Source organism: Barbatula barbatula, assembly GCF_947034865.1.
Source record: "Barbatula barbatula genome assembly, chromosome: 5".
NCBI lineage: Eukaryota > Metazoa > Chordata > Actinopteri > Cypriniformes > Nemacheilidae > Barbatula > Barbatula barbatula.
In genome coordinates, this window is record NC_136769.1 from 18,932,180 (window position 1) to 18,950,716 (window position 18,537).

General features: G+C 38.2%; 1 protein-coding gene across 2 annotated transcripts; it reads right to left on the reverse strand.

Annotated features, from left to right (window-relative positions):
* Nucleotides 1-691: 691 nt before the first annotated feature.
* gmip (GEM interacting protein) lies at nt 692-18,317 on the reverse strand. Of its 2 annotated transcripts, XM_079456862.1 has the most exons (21): nt 18,038-18,317; nt 14,826-14,910; nt 14,005-14,095; nt 13,821-13,884; nt 11,640-11,765; nt 9,448-9,512; nt 9,225-9,332; nt 8,323-8,403; nt 8,077-8,238; nt 7,819-7,956; nt 7,536-7,726; nt 6,865-6,968; nt 6,701-6,763; nt 6,479-6,568; nt 6,195-6,355; nt 5,858-6,034; nt 4,138-4,275; nt 3,774-3,976; nt 3,382-3,694; nt 2,668-2,770; nt 692-1,409 (listed from the first exon to the last, which is right to left on the reverse strand). In XM_079456862.1, the coding sequence occupies exons 1-21, from the start codon at nt 18,132-18,134 to the stop codon at nt 883-885; spliced, it is 3,087 nt and encodes a 1,028-aa protein (XP_079312988.1). In that variant the 5' UTR covers nt 18,135-18,317; the 3' UTR covers nt 692-882. The 2 variants fall into 2 exon arrangements, with proteins under 2 accessions (XP_079312988.1, XP_079312989.1); XM_079456863.1 differs by lacking the exon at nt 2,668-2,770 and having other exon boundaries at nt 18,038-18,314.
* Nucleotides 18,318-18,537: the final 220 nt, after the last annotated feature.

Genomic DNA, 18,537 nt, shown 5'->3' on the forward strand with positions numbered 1-18,537 from the left:
GAGGGAGGGGAGGAAGAAGAAGAAAAGGACGAGCATTTGCTAACTAGATATGGCCTATACTCTCTCTCTCTCTCTCTCTCTCTCTCTCTCTCTCTCTCGACTTTTATTTTAGGTAAGTTTCCTGAAATCCCCGTTAATAATTAAACCTATTTTTTCTGGTAATATTTGCCGTTACAAAAACAAATGGTGTTTTTTGCAAGAAATGTCACTTTACACGATTGACAGTTTATACTGATATTCCCGGCAGCCAACAGCAAGATATTTTACTTAAATAAATCTTGTTTTGTTTATTTTAAAAGGAGAGCTACAGCGAAACAATAATTGCTTTATAAATGGCTGGTGATAAAGAATGGCTAATATAAAAATGCTGATCTTTTCTGAAGTGATAAACATGCCCATTAAAGTGGATGTGAGTGTACGACAGGTCAGTGCGCGTCGCTTGCGCCATCTAGTGGACATACGTTTGCTTCATTATGAAAAAAACACAATTGGGCAGATTGGTGTTGAGTATAAAAGGTTATATCGTTGGTATTTTATATTTCTACATCAAAAATTACTCAAGTCAGATGTACGTCGGGTTTCACGGGTTATCAGCATTAATACGGAGACATTAAACAGAGATTTAAATAATATAAAAGGACCTAAAACCAAGACCGGGAGGTAAGATTTATAAAAAGAAGTAGCCTGTTTTTGATATCATATATTTCATGTTTATATCACCTTCAAGAGTCACACATCCATAACATTGTCTATTTCACAGATACAGTATAACTACAGTGCATCTCATATACAGCAAAGCAGGATAAACTAAAAAATGTCCATAACAATATTGTCTAAAATGGCTTTAATTCCGGTGAATTTAATGAACACTATCAGCAAGAGTCAGACAAAATGAAGTTGCTCGCCCTTCCCTGAATCACTGCGTCTGAGCTTCAGTCCAGACAAAACCTTCTGGGCACTTCTCTGCTCTGTGGGACGCCTCCTCAGAGATCGGATCAGGAGCTGCCTCTCTCGGCTCCCTTGGTTGTTGTTGGATTGGTTGGTATTTCTCGTGTCTATTTGGCCCACATTGACCACCTCATCCGATTCGGTCCTTTTAAGCCGTCCAGTTTTTTTCTGCAGGCCGGGGGTTTCTGAACTGTGCAGTCGGCAGAGGGGCTTCACTGGACTTTGGGGTTCAGGGGAGGAGCTGCGACTGCTGTCTGCACTCCCCAATAAAATTCTGCTTGCGGCATTCTCCTCCTCCATTGACAGAGATCTCGTTGTATGTGACTGTGCTCCTGAAGAGCCCTGCCTGTTGTACTTCACCGGCTGTCTGCTGAAGTGAGCTCTCGATTGAGTTTGCAAGTGATTCTCTGCCGAAAGCTCCAGATGCCCCTGAGGAGATGCCGTAGCCCTCATAGCCAGGACTAGAAGAGAAAGAAAGAACAAATTACCTTATGAATATCTAAATCAAGAATCATATTTTTTTTCGTGACCCAAGATATTAAGTCTCAAAAAATGGAAGAATAAGGAAGTTTATGGTAAAAATACGTTTTTTATCTCCTTGCTCTAAAACTCTGGAAGTATCTTCCCTATGATATCAGACAGTCTAAATCGTTTAATGTTTTTAAAGCTTCTCTTAAAACCTTCTTTAGCTTATATGTGATTAAAGGTTTTTAGGCATTCATTTCTTATCTATATTGTTTTAATGTGTTTTTCTTTCTTTTGTTATCATTTTTTACTTTCTCCTGTTATCATTTTATCATTAACTTTGTGCTTTTTTCTGTGTAAAGAGCTTTGAAAAGTAACATTTAAAGGCACAGTATAAAATAAAGTGGATTATTATTATTAAAACAAGAAAAACATCTTGTAGGGGTAAGAAAAATGAACTTTGAAATAAATGTACTAAAAATGAACTTTTTTACGTCTTTATTAAGTTTTAAAAAACTTTTTTCTTACCCCATTGGAATACTGTTTTCTTGTTTTAAATAAACAAGAGTTCATTTCTTAGAGGGACAGGTCACCCCCAAAAATATATTCTGTCATCATTTGCTCACGCTCGAGCTGTTTCAAAACTGTATGAATATCTGATGAAAACGGAGAAAGATATTTGGAGGAATGCTTGTAAACAAACAGTTCTTGGACATCATTATCTAAAAATAACAATGGAAGTCAATGGTGTCCAAGAACGGTTTGGTTACTAACATTCTTCAAAATATCTTTCTCTGTGTTCATCAGAACAAAGACATTTATACAGATTTTGAACAATCTGAGGGTGAGTAAATGGTGACAGAAGTAACATTTTTGGTTGAACTGTTCCTCTATTCTTTAAGATATCGAGCTTTTCAAGAAAATCCATCTTAATGCATTTTTAGATATTTGTCCTAAAAAACCAAGACGGAAATACTAAGACATTCATTGTTTAAAGTGTAGACATTTCTTCATAATTTAAATAAAAAAAACTTTTGATAAGTTTAGTTTGATCAGGTTGCTTGTATATTGCAGGGTACAAATCCATTAATCTGATTGAATTTAAACACCAAGTTAAAATATGAGATGCGTTTGCTTGATCAAAGAAGCCTTGCATCAGGATGAAAAATTGTGATCGGTTGCTTGGCAGTGACACAAAAACACAGAGCAAAAGGTTTGCGCAAGCAGACAGTTAAATGAAAAGAAAAGCCCTACCTGCTCTGCCATTGGCCTCTGGGCTCAGCTGATCCATTGCCTCATTGGATGATGTCTTGTCAGAAATATAACCCTCGCTTGAATCTCTCTTGAGAGTGCGATTCTGTTAAAATCATACACATTCTGAATTTAAGGTGACTAGAGAGCCAATATGGCAGATGTAAACAATTTAGATTTTGTAAATCAATTGTCAATTAATTTAAATGAAGATTCATAATAAAAGGGCTATATCACAGGACCATAACCACCTCAGACATTAAGTCTGGGTCATTCACTATGTATATATATACATTTCATCAGTATATTGTCCCCTTTAACATGTGGGAACAAACATCATAGTTCTATAAGAGTCCTTAAGACACTTGTGCTTTGCAGTTCTATGTTTTGAAGCTTGCTTAACTTTGAGTTCTGTTTAGGTTCTTGCTAATCCTAAATGCTCAAATACAAACGATTATGAACTATTCCAGTTAGAATATGAGTGTAGAAAATAATCTGGTGTAGAGCCACATCTCTGTGGTGTTTAAAGCATGGGAAAATCAAAGCACGCAAGCAGCACAAGAACAGCACAAACCGCATGAGTGCATCCACCTGAGGCGAGCTTTTATCATCGTCATGACAACAGCCATCTTAAAGCACACACTGCTAACATTAAGCGGAGTGAAGCTAATGTTTGTTTGAGGGAACGTTGGAGGTGCTTTAAATCTCATCGCATACCTCCAGCGAGCGTGGACGTTCTCTGGACGAGGCTCCGGGGTCCTCAGAGGAAAGGGGGCAGGATGCTCGGGGCGGGGTTTCTGGAAGAGGTGCCGTGGGTGCTGGTGGAGGGGGCGTGCTGGATCTGGTGGCCGGACCAAAGACTTTGTCATAGCGGGAGATCATGAACTCCACGAGAAGGGCCTGGTAGCTGGTTTCCAGAAGCGCAACCATCGATACGTCCCCCGACACAAGGGGGCGCAAAAGAGTGGGGCCGAAAATGATGCCCAGGTTTCCAGGGGACATTTTGTTATCTTCATAATATTCTGCAACCCTGAAGAGAAAAGACGAGGGAGATTAGAACCGATTTAAGATGTGATTTAGATGATGTTTCTGTTGGTTAAGTTTGGTACTTGTTTAAGTGGGCAATCATGTGCTGCAATGTGTTGAGGTTGCACTGAGGCAATCGCCCAGTAAGATCTCGGAGTTTACAGACAATACTCTCCACAATCCCAACAGTCTCGGCAACGTGGTCCTTCTCACTCAGCCTCTGAATCTCTTTACCCATGTAGATGAAGTTGTTGTAGAGGTCAAAGGTGAGTAATGGCTCTGGAAGCTGATGAAGTGAAATGATGGTTGTTGGTCTTGTTAGGGGTATTAAACATTTTACATAATACCAATAATAATAAATACAAGTAATACAATTTATAAAAGTGCCTCTGTTTAATTATAATTTGAACCCAAATCAGTCAAAAAACGTAAAACAACATTTTTAACCTCTTTGAAGAAATGCTTGAGAACAGAGGTGATGTCATGTGGTGAGAGGTCACTAAGGTCCACTTGGTCTTTCTGGATCTCAAAGGCCTGACATAACTTGAGTATCCGAGGTTTGGAGCCACTGATTCTGTACACACCCTGAGAGAATCAGAAAACAACAGAATAAAACACGACTCATTATGTGTAAAAGTGGAGAGCATGGTTGGGTGTTGATGTTGTGTTGCAACCATATTTTGCATTGCTGTTGGTCCAAGTCAAAACTGACCAATAAGGAGTCACATTGGCAGCAAACCGATGGTGCAACTGTGACTCCAGTGACTTGAGTTAAAATCCCAGGTCGAGGTCCTGTGCCAATCCTACACCTCTGTCTCTACCCTATACTTTCCTGTCAAATGTCTCTACTGTCCGGTCCAAATATAGCTATATTATTTTGCTTGTTTTTTGCTCACCAGACCAAGTGTGATCTCTTGTGATAAGTGACCCGCTGTGTAAATTTCTTTTTGGTGATATTACTGCATAAAATGATTCTACATAATGTAACTAATATCTTTAATATATAATAAATAAAAAATATATAAAATAAATAAACAACAATAAAGGTGTTTAGGAAGCCAAATTCTGTATTTTTGTGCAAAATAATAAAATCTATATTTACATTTACATTTATGCATTTGGCAGATGCTTTTATCCAAAGGCGATTTAGATACAATATACAGTTTGCAATATGAGTATGTGCAATCCCCTCGGATTGAACCCACTAACCACTGAGCCACAGGACTGAGCCACAGGAAAGCTATATATAACCATATAGATGTTATTATGAAAATATGAGTACTGTATCTCATAATGGTCACTTTGGATAAAAGCGTCTGCTAAATGACTAAATGTAAATAATCCATCATATAATCTATCATTTATAGAGAGAAATACACAGTATACATATGTTATATAATAAAAAGAATATAACATCTCTCCCAAACTATATAAAATCTCACATTTTTTTAACTCCAAAATAAAGCAATAAACCCCAAATAGCCATGGTTTACAGTCATTTTACAATAATAAGAAAACAGCACACTGCCACAGGTTGTTTCTTGAAATACACATTTAAAAAAAATAGTATATTTGAATTAACAATTTTGGAAGCATCAGTGGTAGTGTGTCGATTTTTGTTGTTTTTTTATCAGTGAAGCCTTTGGCTGATCCTGCACCTGCCTAAAGTTTTTATGGATGTGCACATTCTTTAAAGTTGCATATACTGTATGTAGCACGGTTTCATAAAATAAAACACAGCAAATTAAATGTAATAATCAGAATTAAATGTGATGCAGAACAATAGGCGTTTTTCAACTCCCGGAACGACTAAAGAACGTTTGTGAACTAAGTTTTCCCTCAGGCTTTCCCAACGATTGCGTTCGCACCAGCAAAAGGAACTATTTAGTGACGCAAGCCATTGAATTTCCATCGAACAACGACAAACAACCAAACCACAGCGGTTTGGCCAATGAACGTTTGCTTACGTCACCAGTCGTTTCTATCTTGCTGGTTTGGACCCTACCTCGGAGAAGGAGCTAAATTCTGTCCGGTTCCTGCTGTACGAACACAACAAAAAGCAGGTACTTCCGGCAAAATCGTCCCGGAACTATAAAATCATCCTGCGGTGCGAAAGCCCCTAATGTATTAGGTATAAATCAAAGCTTTTTGTATCTGTATTTCACACCTGGACGGTGAGAGCCCTGCTCTCGATCTCTTCAGTGCAGCGAAGGACAACGAAGGGCACAGCATCTGGGATCTCTCTGGGCAACAGGGCGAACTCCATCCCGAAGATGAAACCTCTCCTGTGCTCACACTCCATCTGGCACACATCCAGGCACTTCCTGTGGACTGCAAGGCCACACTGACAGGAAAGGAGCAACAGTCAAATCTCTGCGTTTCTGCTTTAATCATAGCTGACAGTTTTATCCAAAGCAACACTTTTCCCCTTTCCCAACCCTCTAAAATATAACTAAACTTCGAACCTACAACCTTGGAGTTCAGAACCATAAAGCCAGTCTCACCTCCTCACACTCAATCCCATTCACCAGGATGTAGTTGTCACATTGCTTGCACTTGACCATCTTGCTCTTCATCTTTCTCAGTCTGTGAGTCAAAGCGGCACGTGACGGCGTTCGCGGTTTACCAAGCGTTCCGTTGCTGTCGGCCAAAGTCTCCTCGCTCTCTACGCACACAAAGTCGACAGTGAGATTTACAGCTTTTAAAAACCGCCCGTTTGTTGAAAGAGTAAAACTAAATGTTTACTTTTCAGTACAAGAAGCATTTGTTAAGAAAACGTGTCTCATACCTGCTTCTTGCATTGCATCTTTCTCATCGAGGTCGTCTGAAGACATGGTTCCTGTTGAGGAGGCTTTGGGCAGCTTACGGTTCCCATGCGCTTTTGGAGAGCCATGCAAACACATTGGAACTCAATCAAACGGGTTTGACATTTTAAGCTGATGCTCAAATTTGAGCTCACAGGCCAACCAATAGAAGGCATGTATAAAGTTGGCTGCGGTGATTCTCTCACCTGGACTGGACAGAGATTCTGAACTTCCTCCCTTGCTGTCACTGTCACTGTGACCAGGCCGTCCTGTACATCAACACATCACATGATCAAATGCTCTAGTAGTGATCTTAACTGGTACACGTCGAGATTGTTTAACTGTATTTTTGAATGAAAGACAGACATACTTCCGTCTACTAAACTGCTGCTGTGTTTCAAATCCTCTGGTAGCGCATATGAATCTTGGAAACTCAGAGCACTGCTTGGTTTACGCCTGCCTGTTGGTGAGGATCTGGGAATATGAAACAAACAACGTTTCATGAAATGTATATAATGAGAAGATGCAGTGGTATTGGTATCATACATCCAAGCAAATGTCATATTTTAAAATGACTTCGTCGTCGATAACGAAAGCATTTATACGATTGTTTTCCGGAGAAACACGAATGAGTGATGCCTGGATAAGTGATGTCACTAAGGTGACTCCGCCCACTGCATTCAGTCTGAGGAGCGAGTGGACCTGAAGGACTTGTTTACATTCATCATATGCTTGTGATACCAGTAAGACATGATGCAATAATGGAAAATACAGAAACTGTCGAGCAAACTTGCTTCTTTAAACAAGTTCGCAGTTCACAACGCTTGCCGGGGGTCTGGAACTGATTGGCCCACTAAGCGGCACTGCGTGTAAAAGTTTGAATGAATTGAAATTGTCATAAAAATGTGCGAGACGCTAAAAATTACACATCGAGTACAAGTTTATATAGAAAACAATGAAAAAGAAGTGCAATTGAATAACATGTAATTATAGCATTCAATATTTTGACCATTTACTCTGTTTCAGTCTTGTTTTTCTCACCTCTTGCCCGGGGGGACGAATTCCTGAAATATGAAGTTCTGAAGAGGTTGGCCAGGTAGACTCTTCCCTGAAATGTAAAGCAAGTAGGGTTCTCCTGGTTCACAGGGCCTGCAGGTACACTCCAGGTTCTGGTAACCCAGAGGAACCGACTCAGTCTGTTGCCGCTGGAAGTAAAACATATTCACCGTTGCCTGTGAGGAGAATAAAAACCAACAGGTCCATAAAAAAGTAAATACATCTCTGTAGATCACTGTAAATGGGTCTTCTGTAAAGATGTCCCAACCTCTTTCAACACAGTGTCTCCCTGGCAGATGAGCTTGCGAATGTGGATGATGAGTTTCTGCTTCACCCTCTCCAGCTCTTCTTGATGGTTGTTCGCCTCACATACACACTGTCTGTACAGCATCTCAGCTTCTGTAACCTGAACCAGAGAAAATCACAGACATCAATAACAAATCATGGAAACTATAATGATAAAAACACATTTACTGTACACGTTTGTTTGAATATTTTTTGTAGTATTAACATGATGCTTCTCGACCTTGGATTTAGCATCGTCTCTTGACTTCCTCCTCTTGTCCAGGGTCTTGTTACCTCCTGTTTCCTCTTCAGCTTTGGCCGTCATGGCTTTGGCTTTCTCCAGTTCCTCGCAGCGCTGCACGTATTGCTGCCGTGCTCTCTTCAGCGCAGATTCAGCATCATGCTAATGCATGACACATTTCAAATCATTATGAGTAATGCTGGTCACAACAGATGCACGTATAATAACCACAAGGCAAAAACTGACCATTCTCTTCTGCTCTTTTGACCACTGCTCCTTAAATTCTCGCCGCCACTTGTCGATTTCATTCTTCTTTGCCGAGAGAGCCTGTTGAATGGAAGATCCAAGCCCATAAAATCTCTTTGACTTTTGAGGTTTCACCCTGAGATGCTTTTTAAAACGTATTGAAGGAGTTCCCACCAATTCTGGGCTCTCATCGGTTGTTTTTAGGGATGCACGATAAATTATCGGCCATATCGGTTTGATATCCATATCGGCCGATAATAAACATTTAGGCCGATATATTACAGCCGATAAATCATTTCCTCTGGTTAAATTTAGTCAGCTTCACGCTCCTCAAAGTTTAAATACATACTATCTTTCTGTCGTGATCATTCACTTACTGCTATTAGTACAACATTGCTAATGTAAGTACAGTATGTATGAATATGTAAATTATAGGAACAAATGCATATTGTAACGACCAGACTGTCTGAATGCTTTCTGTCTTGAGACCTGTAAGACTTGTGGGTATAAAGAACATTTTTCTGGGTCTATCCTTTGGTCATTAAATAAACAATATACCAGAAGAGTTTGAAGGTTAAAGAATCTTTAACTGAAGTAAAGTTCGCTGGGTACATGACTTTCAAGGGAAAAAGTGAATGTTTTCAAAGCAGTTGTCCATTTTTTGCCTTTTCTTTCAGTCATTTTATATTAATACTAAGATACTGTGTTTCGACTTATATATCGGTTATCGGAATGCAAGGTTAATGAATCGGTTATTGCTATCGGTCAAAATGTACATATCGGTGCATCCCTAGTTTTGATTATTCAGTACTACATCTCAATCCTACCATTTCCACAGCAAACGTTGTGTTTTTTAATCACATTTCTTAAGTTTTAGAGTACAGTTGAGATAGATGCAGTACCTGATAGCAGCGCTGTTGCAGGAGTTCGGCTATATGTTTGGCTGTTGCGCTGCTCCTGAGATCGTGATCCATGGCGAGGGTGTAGATTTGCTGCAAAGGCATCATATCCTACCGATCGTACACAGAGAAATGCATTAGTGTGGCTACATGCAAAAACACATCGCTCATTCCCAAAGAGCAGCAGCAGATGTATTAAATGGGTTGTTGTATACAGTATTTGTACCTGTTGAGCGATGCATGATTTGGCTGCATCTGCTGCTCTTGTAATACTCTTTGCAAACTCCTGCTCTGTAAACAAGCAATAAGATTTTCAGAATCCTATAACACACAGAATATCACACAGTAATATTCATCATGTTATTATTTGCTCATATTATCTCTTGTGTGGAAGAAAGACTGCATTCAAAGAGTTTATAGTGATGGTTCAGCCAAAAATTCACGTTTTGTCATTTCAAACATTTATGACTTATTTTCTTCCGCAGAAGACAAAGAAGACATTTTGAAGAACGTTGGTAACTGAAGCACTTGTGGGTTCCCGTTCGCTTCTATTGTATGGACACAAAACCAATTCAAGTCAATGGGTGCCAGTAAACAACATTCTTAAACATATCTTCTATTGTCTTCTGTGGAAAAAAGAAAGTCATTCAGGTTTGAAAAGAAAAGAGGGTGGGTAAATAATAACAGATTTTTCTTTTTTAGGTGAGCTTTCATTTTAATTCTCATAAGTATCTAATGGATAATACGGTTGCCTGAAAGAGTTTGTATCTGTATCGATCGCTGCTCAACAGAGTGCCGCTAAATATCAATAAAACAGAGAGTGGACATGAGGTGACAGAACATTATTGGATTTTAATCCATTAGTATTTCTTCTTCAATGGAAAATAACACATTGCATATTTCATAGACAGAAACGCTGAGAACTGTTGATTTCAGGAATTCTTCAAAGGATTTTTTATTCTATTATGGATGTTTGTCCTCATATCTCTATCTGGCATTCAGAATATAAACCTGTGACCTTGTGTTGCTAAGACCATACTTTGACAACTGAGCTACACGGATATCACCCACAATTGTTAACCAAAACCACCCTCACGTTCCTGCAGTCACCATATAAATAATCGTTCTTGTAAATGGTCTCTCAGAAGTGGGTAACAAGCCAAATTTAGCACTGCGAACCGCAAACCGTGAACCGTGAACAGGAAGCTGGTTACCGTTTTTACTGCCGTATTTTGACACACTTCCGAGTCAAATGGAATTTTGAATGAGGAAAAACGTGAGTGTGTCTTTCGTCTTTCTCTGCGATTTGATTGGAAGTAGAAAATAGCCGTTGCATTTTTATATGGTGAAGGGGAGGAGTTAACGGATGCTCCGCCCAAGAAATCTTTACAGGACGGAAGCGTATTTTCTGATTTTAACTAAATATTATGAGGGCACACAAATTTTTAAAATAAAATGACCCACATAGATGAACTATTTACAATAAATGCTGCAATATTTCATTGAAAAATAGGCATTGTGATTTTCCATTTCACTGGGACTTTAACGTACACTAGCAGTCAAGAGTTTAGGATTCCAAAACTATGGAATAAATCTAAATAAATATATTATATAAATTAAATATACATGTTATCGTACTGTATAGTTTGTATCACCTTGAGATGTTTTTTATACAATAATATGCGAGTTGACATCTATATTCTGGGCTCGTAATGATTGAATTTTATTTATGATGTTATTATATCATAATATAAAATCATGCATTTCAAAAAGATTTTTTTATATAATCTTTTGGTTTCTGATGAACAAAATTATACACAATTACACATTTATATTTTTGTCTAAAAAAATTTAAACATTTAAAGGAATAGCTTACCTTCAAAATGACAATTAATTATTGACATGTCCTCTTGTCATTTTAAACCATGTGACCTTTTTTCTTCTGCAGAACACAAAAGAAGATATTTTGAAAAATGTTGGTAACCAAAAACCGTTGATCCCCATTGACTTGCATTGGTTTTGTGTCCATACAATAGACATTTTTCAAAATATCTTCATTTATGTTCTGCAAAAGTAAAAAAATCACACAGGTTAAATATGACAACATGGTGACCCTTTACAGGGCTAAGTTGCAGAGCTCAACCCTCCACTAGAGGGAGTTATGAGAGACGTGTGTGTGAAAAATTCACACTATCCTATTAAAGGTGCTGCACACACTAACAAATCCAACATTAGACTTTTGTTTCCAAGAAAAACACCTTTGACTTCTCTTTCAGCGATAAAGATCTATCCTTCCGTCCAAACAAACCCACCCTGAAACTAAGTTTAACAGATCACGAAAATCCTCCAATCGAGTGGATGATGGACATTGGTAGGATCATACCGAAAAAAACACAAATCAAACACAAGAACACTCACCCAGGCTGATTCTTTTGTCCATCCAGGTCAGTAGGTCCTTGGCGTACCTGCACCACATTTTGGCGTACCCTAGGGCGAGTTCCACGCCACCCTCGCAGCGGCAGAGGGTGAGATCTGGATCCTGGGCTGAGAGGGAACACATGAGCATCACCGGTCCTTTTACATTACTCGATCTGTCTGAACTAAACCCGGATGAGAGCTGAGAGATGCCTCATAAGCTACAGAGCGATCAGGCTTTTCCATTACTCAAGAGATAAATCTCCTTTATCCTCAAAGGATGTCAAAATTGAACAGGAAAAACTAGAGAAAACATGTTAAACAGTTGGAACTATTGGAAGAAAATCCTAAAACGTGGACAAAAAACTGTGTCTAAGGTTTAAGAAACGAGTCCTTCCGAGCATCTTGTGTGTCCATATGGTGGTCAAAGAGAATCCTGTTACGTCCACCCCCAATATTCCCGATTGGTAATTCAATATCCATGTAAAATCTCTGTTTAAGGAGCTGTTAAATAGTGCCCATAAGGCTTTGGGATTCAGCAGTGATAGTGTGTGGATCACAGAGGACGAATCGCTTCACCCTCCCTCTCTCTGTCTCCTCCCTGTTTCAATGTATACTAAAATCTCATCAAAACTTCAGTGCACACATTTTCTCTATCACTGCCACTGTCAGACTTCTCTCTCTCTGTGTATCTTTGGTTCAGAGGGGATGGGAAATAATCCAGGATAGTATAGCAGACAGTAAAATCATGGTCTTTAGATTAGGGTGGGGTTAGTTACCCCGTGAACAGCCTGAGCTATAGCTTTGATTCCACATTATTCATTATTTCTCTTTTATACCTTGCATACTGTGTCAATGTACTCTATACACCAGTGTGTTGTGAACAGATCTGAAACCGTGGTCAACAGCGTACGGTATCAATGTAGATAAACTCAGTTAACCTCATTACACAAACACTACTGTTAATTATTTTCCTAAAACTACTGTACACATTCTGTAACAAAAACATAAAACAAATCATTATAAAAGAAAGAATGCGTGCATTTTTTAAACGCACTAGTAAATGCATAGTTCATGTTCACCAATGCATACGACACTGTAAAAACAATCTCAACTTTCAGCTGCCTTAAACTTTTAAGTTAAATAATATGAGTCAATTGAACTTATTCAATTATGAATGATTAAATCTCCAAGAAACCCCTGAACTGCCCTTTCTTATTCAGTCCATTTGTCTAATTATAATCAGACCGCCCACAGTGCGGGTTAAACTGGGCTTAGAAGGCCGATTGTTAATGCCATAAAAAACAGGGATGATGAAGAAGTTTGTCACAGGGAATAAAGTTGGTTTGTGAGTGATAGCGAGTGATATTCAGAAAGGTTACTGAAGGATGTTTTAGTAACTTTGAGTGATAGTCCTTATCCTTAATCACACAAACGGCTCTGTTCACAGGCCAGATCAACTCACACGGTCAAGCTTAGTAACAGCCAGACCGATGACGTCAGTATCAATGTCTTACAGCACGACCATCACCTGCCTAATAATACCTCTCATACTGTATCTTCTGCTACTTCAGCCACTCTCTCTCAAGCTTCCTCTGTACATTTTTATATAAAAGCTTGACGTACTTTAAGCTCATCTATCTTTCCATCCTCATTTTAATTCAAAACTACAGTTGGAATCCTAACCCCTGTCCCTAACATTTCATCTTTTTTGTGTTTTTATTTATCAATCCATTTTTGAGACAATGTGAGACAGTCTAGCATGACAAACAGAGCAGCTGTCTGTCGGTTTAATCTGCTCGCGAAACCCCGTCCCGCGCTAATCTTGTTAGTGAGATCAATTAGTCCATGTGGCTATTATACGTAAACAGTGTGGGTTTGTGACATAACGCTTCCTCCTCCAAACAGTCATTTTTGCGCGGTACAATTTGTTTAATGATCAAACCATACAGTAACTTCAACGCATGATTGTACCATCATGGCTTTGTGGGGGCAATAACAGGAATTCTGATCCCTTGAAACGTAGGAGGAACATGACCAACAGATGACCTCTGTATACATCCACCATTACATCTTTATGCACCTGATGTTTGGTTTATTCTTAGGCCAATGTATCAGCATTTTCAACTTTTCACCAATCTTTTAGAACACACAAACACAGACAAGGCTCTAAAAGATATTTACCATTTGTGCTGGCATAGCTCTCCTCACTTTTTTGGTAGATTGTAATGCCGAAGTCATCGTCAACCTGAAAGAAATACAGTTTTTAACATTATTCACCATTACAAGCCTTCTGGATTATTAGTTTGGAGACACTTTTTAAATCAGAAAACTGTGTGAAAGACATGAATCGTGAACGATTTCTCACTGTTGTATCGTCCAGGTCAGTGTTCAGCGTGGTATCTGCCGAGATGTCTGCTAAAGACAATGAGTCTGAGTCGAGCAGCTCATCCACAGTCCTGAGGAATTACACCAACACATGTAAAGATATTAACCCTCCTTTTAAACCCAAAGCCACATTGAAAGGAATTAAGCAATTGTGGGATCAATATTACCCCACACATTAAAGGTCCAGTGCATGAAATTTAGCGGCATTAATCAGGGAGTTTGCGAATTGCAGACAAAGGCTTACTCCACGCCTCCCTTCGAAGCACTACGGTGGCTGACACAAGACTAAGATGTTGTCATGTTTTCGCTCCTTTGCCGAAGGAGATAACGTTTTTACAAAACGCTCTGTAGAGCAGTTTGTCCGTTTAGGGCCACTGTAGAAACAACATGGCGAATTCCATGTAAGGGGACCCGTTGTGTGTGTAGATTGAAAAAGCTCATTGTAAGGTAACACAATATAACTATTCATTATGTAAAGTCTTAAATCACCTCTGAAAACATAGCTATGTATATTATATAGCATTTCTGTCAATAGATCCTCCAAAAAATTACACACTCGACCTTTAAACTATTTCGAACATTGACACGTAACAGGAGTTTTAAAGTCCCTGTGAAATAAAAATTACGATGCCTATTTTTTCAACCTTTTTTCGTATTGTAAATAGTTTTTCAATGTGGGTCCTGCAAAACAGCACAAAATACAGAAGTTAAAACGATCGCAACTTTTGGTTCACAGGGACTTTAAAATCTCTTGTATACAACAACGGCTGATTGAAATATTGACAGAGTAAATTCACATACGAGCATGTCAGTGACAGGTTCATACTGGCATCAAAATCACGTAATATCTCACTGTAGCGCTTTGTTTCAGAGGATCGGCAACAATCTGCAAAAAGATATGAAAGGTAAAGGTTAAAATTTTATTGAAATGTTTGTGTTTCAGTACAATAACACAATCACATTCACATGATAAATTGCAACATCCAACGGTCTACTGAAATGACTCAAGTTAAATATGGCATGGTAAGCTAGTTTCCACCAAAATACCACAGTTATTTATGAAAATTAACCGTACTTTAAATGTATAGTGGATCAAAATAACCACAAATTGGCCCCACCACACAAATCAAAGTTTACATATGTTATTTTTCTGTAAAATCATGGTAATACAAATGTAAATCAATCTGCAACAAAAATGTTACTATGATAAAACTATGCCTCTGCTACGATATTGATATTACAATGCATCATGTTGTCTATTGGTTTGAATATTGATTTGAGTTTTGATGTCAGAAAGTCCAAATGCTTTAATCTATGATGTTACAGTTATAAAAATCATTGCACTGTAGTATTTTAATTGTTTCCATGTTAATCTTAGTCGGGGCGGGGCATTGCTATACTTTTCATAAACGATGAAGAAATGTGCAAAAAAACCTAAATCCTTGGCCTTTCGAGTCTGACGTCATCATGCAACCGTGTTTTTTGGCAAGTTTAACAATCATAGGTAGTTTAAATGGTTAAGGTAAAGGATTTGTAAGACTCGAAACACCAAGGATATAGTGAGAGCCAAATGACACCATGTGCATTTAACATCAGGACGGGAAGTCACATGATCAAAGTTCACACAAATGCTAGAGTAAGTGACAACAGCAATAAATAAAAAAGCACGAGAATATAAACTACACTGAATTGTGTTCGTCTGCACAATAAGAACTGCAAAACAATTTCACAGAAATGAAAAGCAATTTCTGGAGCATTTATTTACAGCATGTTAAACATTTTGCTGTTTGTTTGAACTCTGGTGGTTGAAAACTTCTTGTGTGTCAGGTGCAGCAAAGCTATGAGCTTGTAATCTTGTAGTTCTCTGACTCAGTCTGAACATAATACACATGTGCCACCTGAACACTGCATTTAACACAGAAGTGCCACAGCCTCCCTCTTTCTCTTTTTCTGTGTGACATGCTTCATGTAGGTCAACCACATCCTGTCTCGGTTTTTGTAACATGCTGTGCTAGAGGGACAATGTTGACTTGTTTTTGATTAAAAAGAATAGCTCAAGATTGTATGAATGACACGGACAGATTTCTCCATTTTGCTTAAAATGTCCTGCAAAGCCATATCAAGAACATGACTGCAGTCACGGTGTAGGATGTTATGTAAGACGTTTAAATATTATTATAGCAATGGCGAAATGATAAAATGTTAAATGTAATAAACCAATAAATAAGAAGCGCTGTTGCAATAACAAATTATTTGAACCCAACGCATATAATGATCTTGTTAAGCTTTCTTATGCATGTATGCACTTAAATCTTATATCATGTATGTATTTATCCGTTAGTATTTATTTGAAGAGATTATTTGCATAAACAGATTTTTGAGTAGTAATTACTTAATCAAAACAACCCACAAGCAGTTTGATTGATATTATTTGGAATGCACAATATAAAACATGATTTTGCAATTAAAAATAAATTAAGTTGTGTTTTTGCATACAAACTATTCATTTATAAAAATGATTGAAAATGTCTTATTTATAAATGAAACCCTATACACTCTATAAACTGCTTGGTTGATTTTAGCGCGTGGTTGGGTAAAACATGCACAAAACCACTGGTTTGGCTCTATAAAAGACCCTCTGGTTGTTGTTAGTGAAGATCAGAGCTTTTGGGGTGAAAGATCCCACCATAGGTTAACTGACATAACCCAACTGTTGTTTTTGTCTGTATTTTATTTAAAACGACCCAGCATTTTTAGAGCGTGTACAATAAAATGCACTGCAAAAGATCCTAACTCATCTTTTAAAGTGATAGTTCGCCCTAAAATAAAAATGTTGTCATCATTTACTCCCCTTCTTGTCATTTCAAACCTGTATGACTTTCTTCCGCAGAACACAAAAGAAGAGATTTTGAAGAATGTTGTTAACTGGCACCCATTACTTCACTGTAAACATTTTTGCTGTAGTTATGCAGCTAGTTGCCGGTAACTTACTGTAGATTTATATTTATCTCATTTACTGGCAACAGTTTGTTCAAAGATAATGAAAATGAAACATGAACAATTCTTTATCGTTACAGAAAAAAACGATAAAATAACAGCCTCATGCAAAGCATTCTGGGAAATAGAAATGCACGTAAACCTTTTTTCAGTTCTTTTTCTAATTTTGGTTCCCAGAATATTTATGTTAACTTGTTAGTGTTTAATGATCATTTATCTTTGAACAAACTGTCGATAGTAAATAACATAAATGTAAACCTACAGTAAGTTACTGGAAAACTGCTGCCAGTAATACTGTAATTTCTTCTTTGCATTGGTTTTGTGTCCATACAATAGAAGTGAATGGGGTCCAGTGCTGTTCGGTTACCAATTTACTTCAAAATATTACTTTTGTGTTCTGGGGAAGAAAGTAATGCAGGTTTAATAAGAGAGAGTCCATGATGAAAACATTATCTTTCTTGAGATCTCTTTAAGTTTCTTATTTTTGGCATGGATTTTTTATATGTACTGACTAACTCCCAAAAGTAGTTTTGTCAAAACAAATAAACTGGACAAATCAATCGCATTAACAAAGTATTTTAAGTTTAGTTAACTATAATCAAATAAAGTTATACGAAATGGTTTCAAAATCATAAGCAATACAAATAATTATATTGTAGTCTTACATTTTAGCACCATAGATGTCTTAGACACGTCTTTGAATTGTATGTTTGTCAAAAATGTAGAACACAGAAAAACTTCCTTGAGATGCAACTTTTCTGCAAAGGTTAAATGAGCAAGACAGGAAGTGCTCTGATGGTGCTTTCAATGAGAGACTATTGACATGCTTCACGAACTCAAAGATGCAGACACACGCACAAAGAACAGGAACAAATGCAACTGAACTCCTAAAACGCACACATTCGGCAGAGAGCTTTGCCACACTTTATATAAGATTACTCAACAAACATTAAGACTACTCCATGCAAATCTGGAAATATAGCACGCATTTTCTTTCAATGTTTGTTGTAACTCACCCTGACTTTTTTGTGGTCTTAACTTTGCTGTCTCCACTGTCTCCTCCATTGAGTCCTCTATCACAGAACCGCCAGCACATGTGGAGCTCATCGTCATCCGGCAGTTACTCCATCCAATCCCCTGAAGAACCTTGTGGTCAGAAAGTCCCAGAGGCCCAGCAGAACTGGGTCAGCACTCACCTGTCCTCAGACATGGACGTAGGACATGAAGAAGCTGTTGTGTTCGATAGCCCTGCCCTCTCTTCTCTCACAGCACCAACTTCTCTTCCTCTAAAGCGGTGCTTGGCCAATGTTCTTTCACGATCATATGAGGAGGAAGTGTGTCTCACTATCACTCTCAGGCACACCTAACACCCACAACTTCTGCTACAGCATTAGAGATTGCGTGTAATTTGTCGCTATCGTTTTGTTTTTGTGAGATTACGGAGCGGATGAAAATCTGTATCAGAATATACTGTTGCATCTTGAAAACATCTAGAGCATACAAATAACTTTGTACT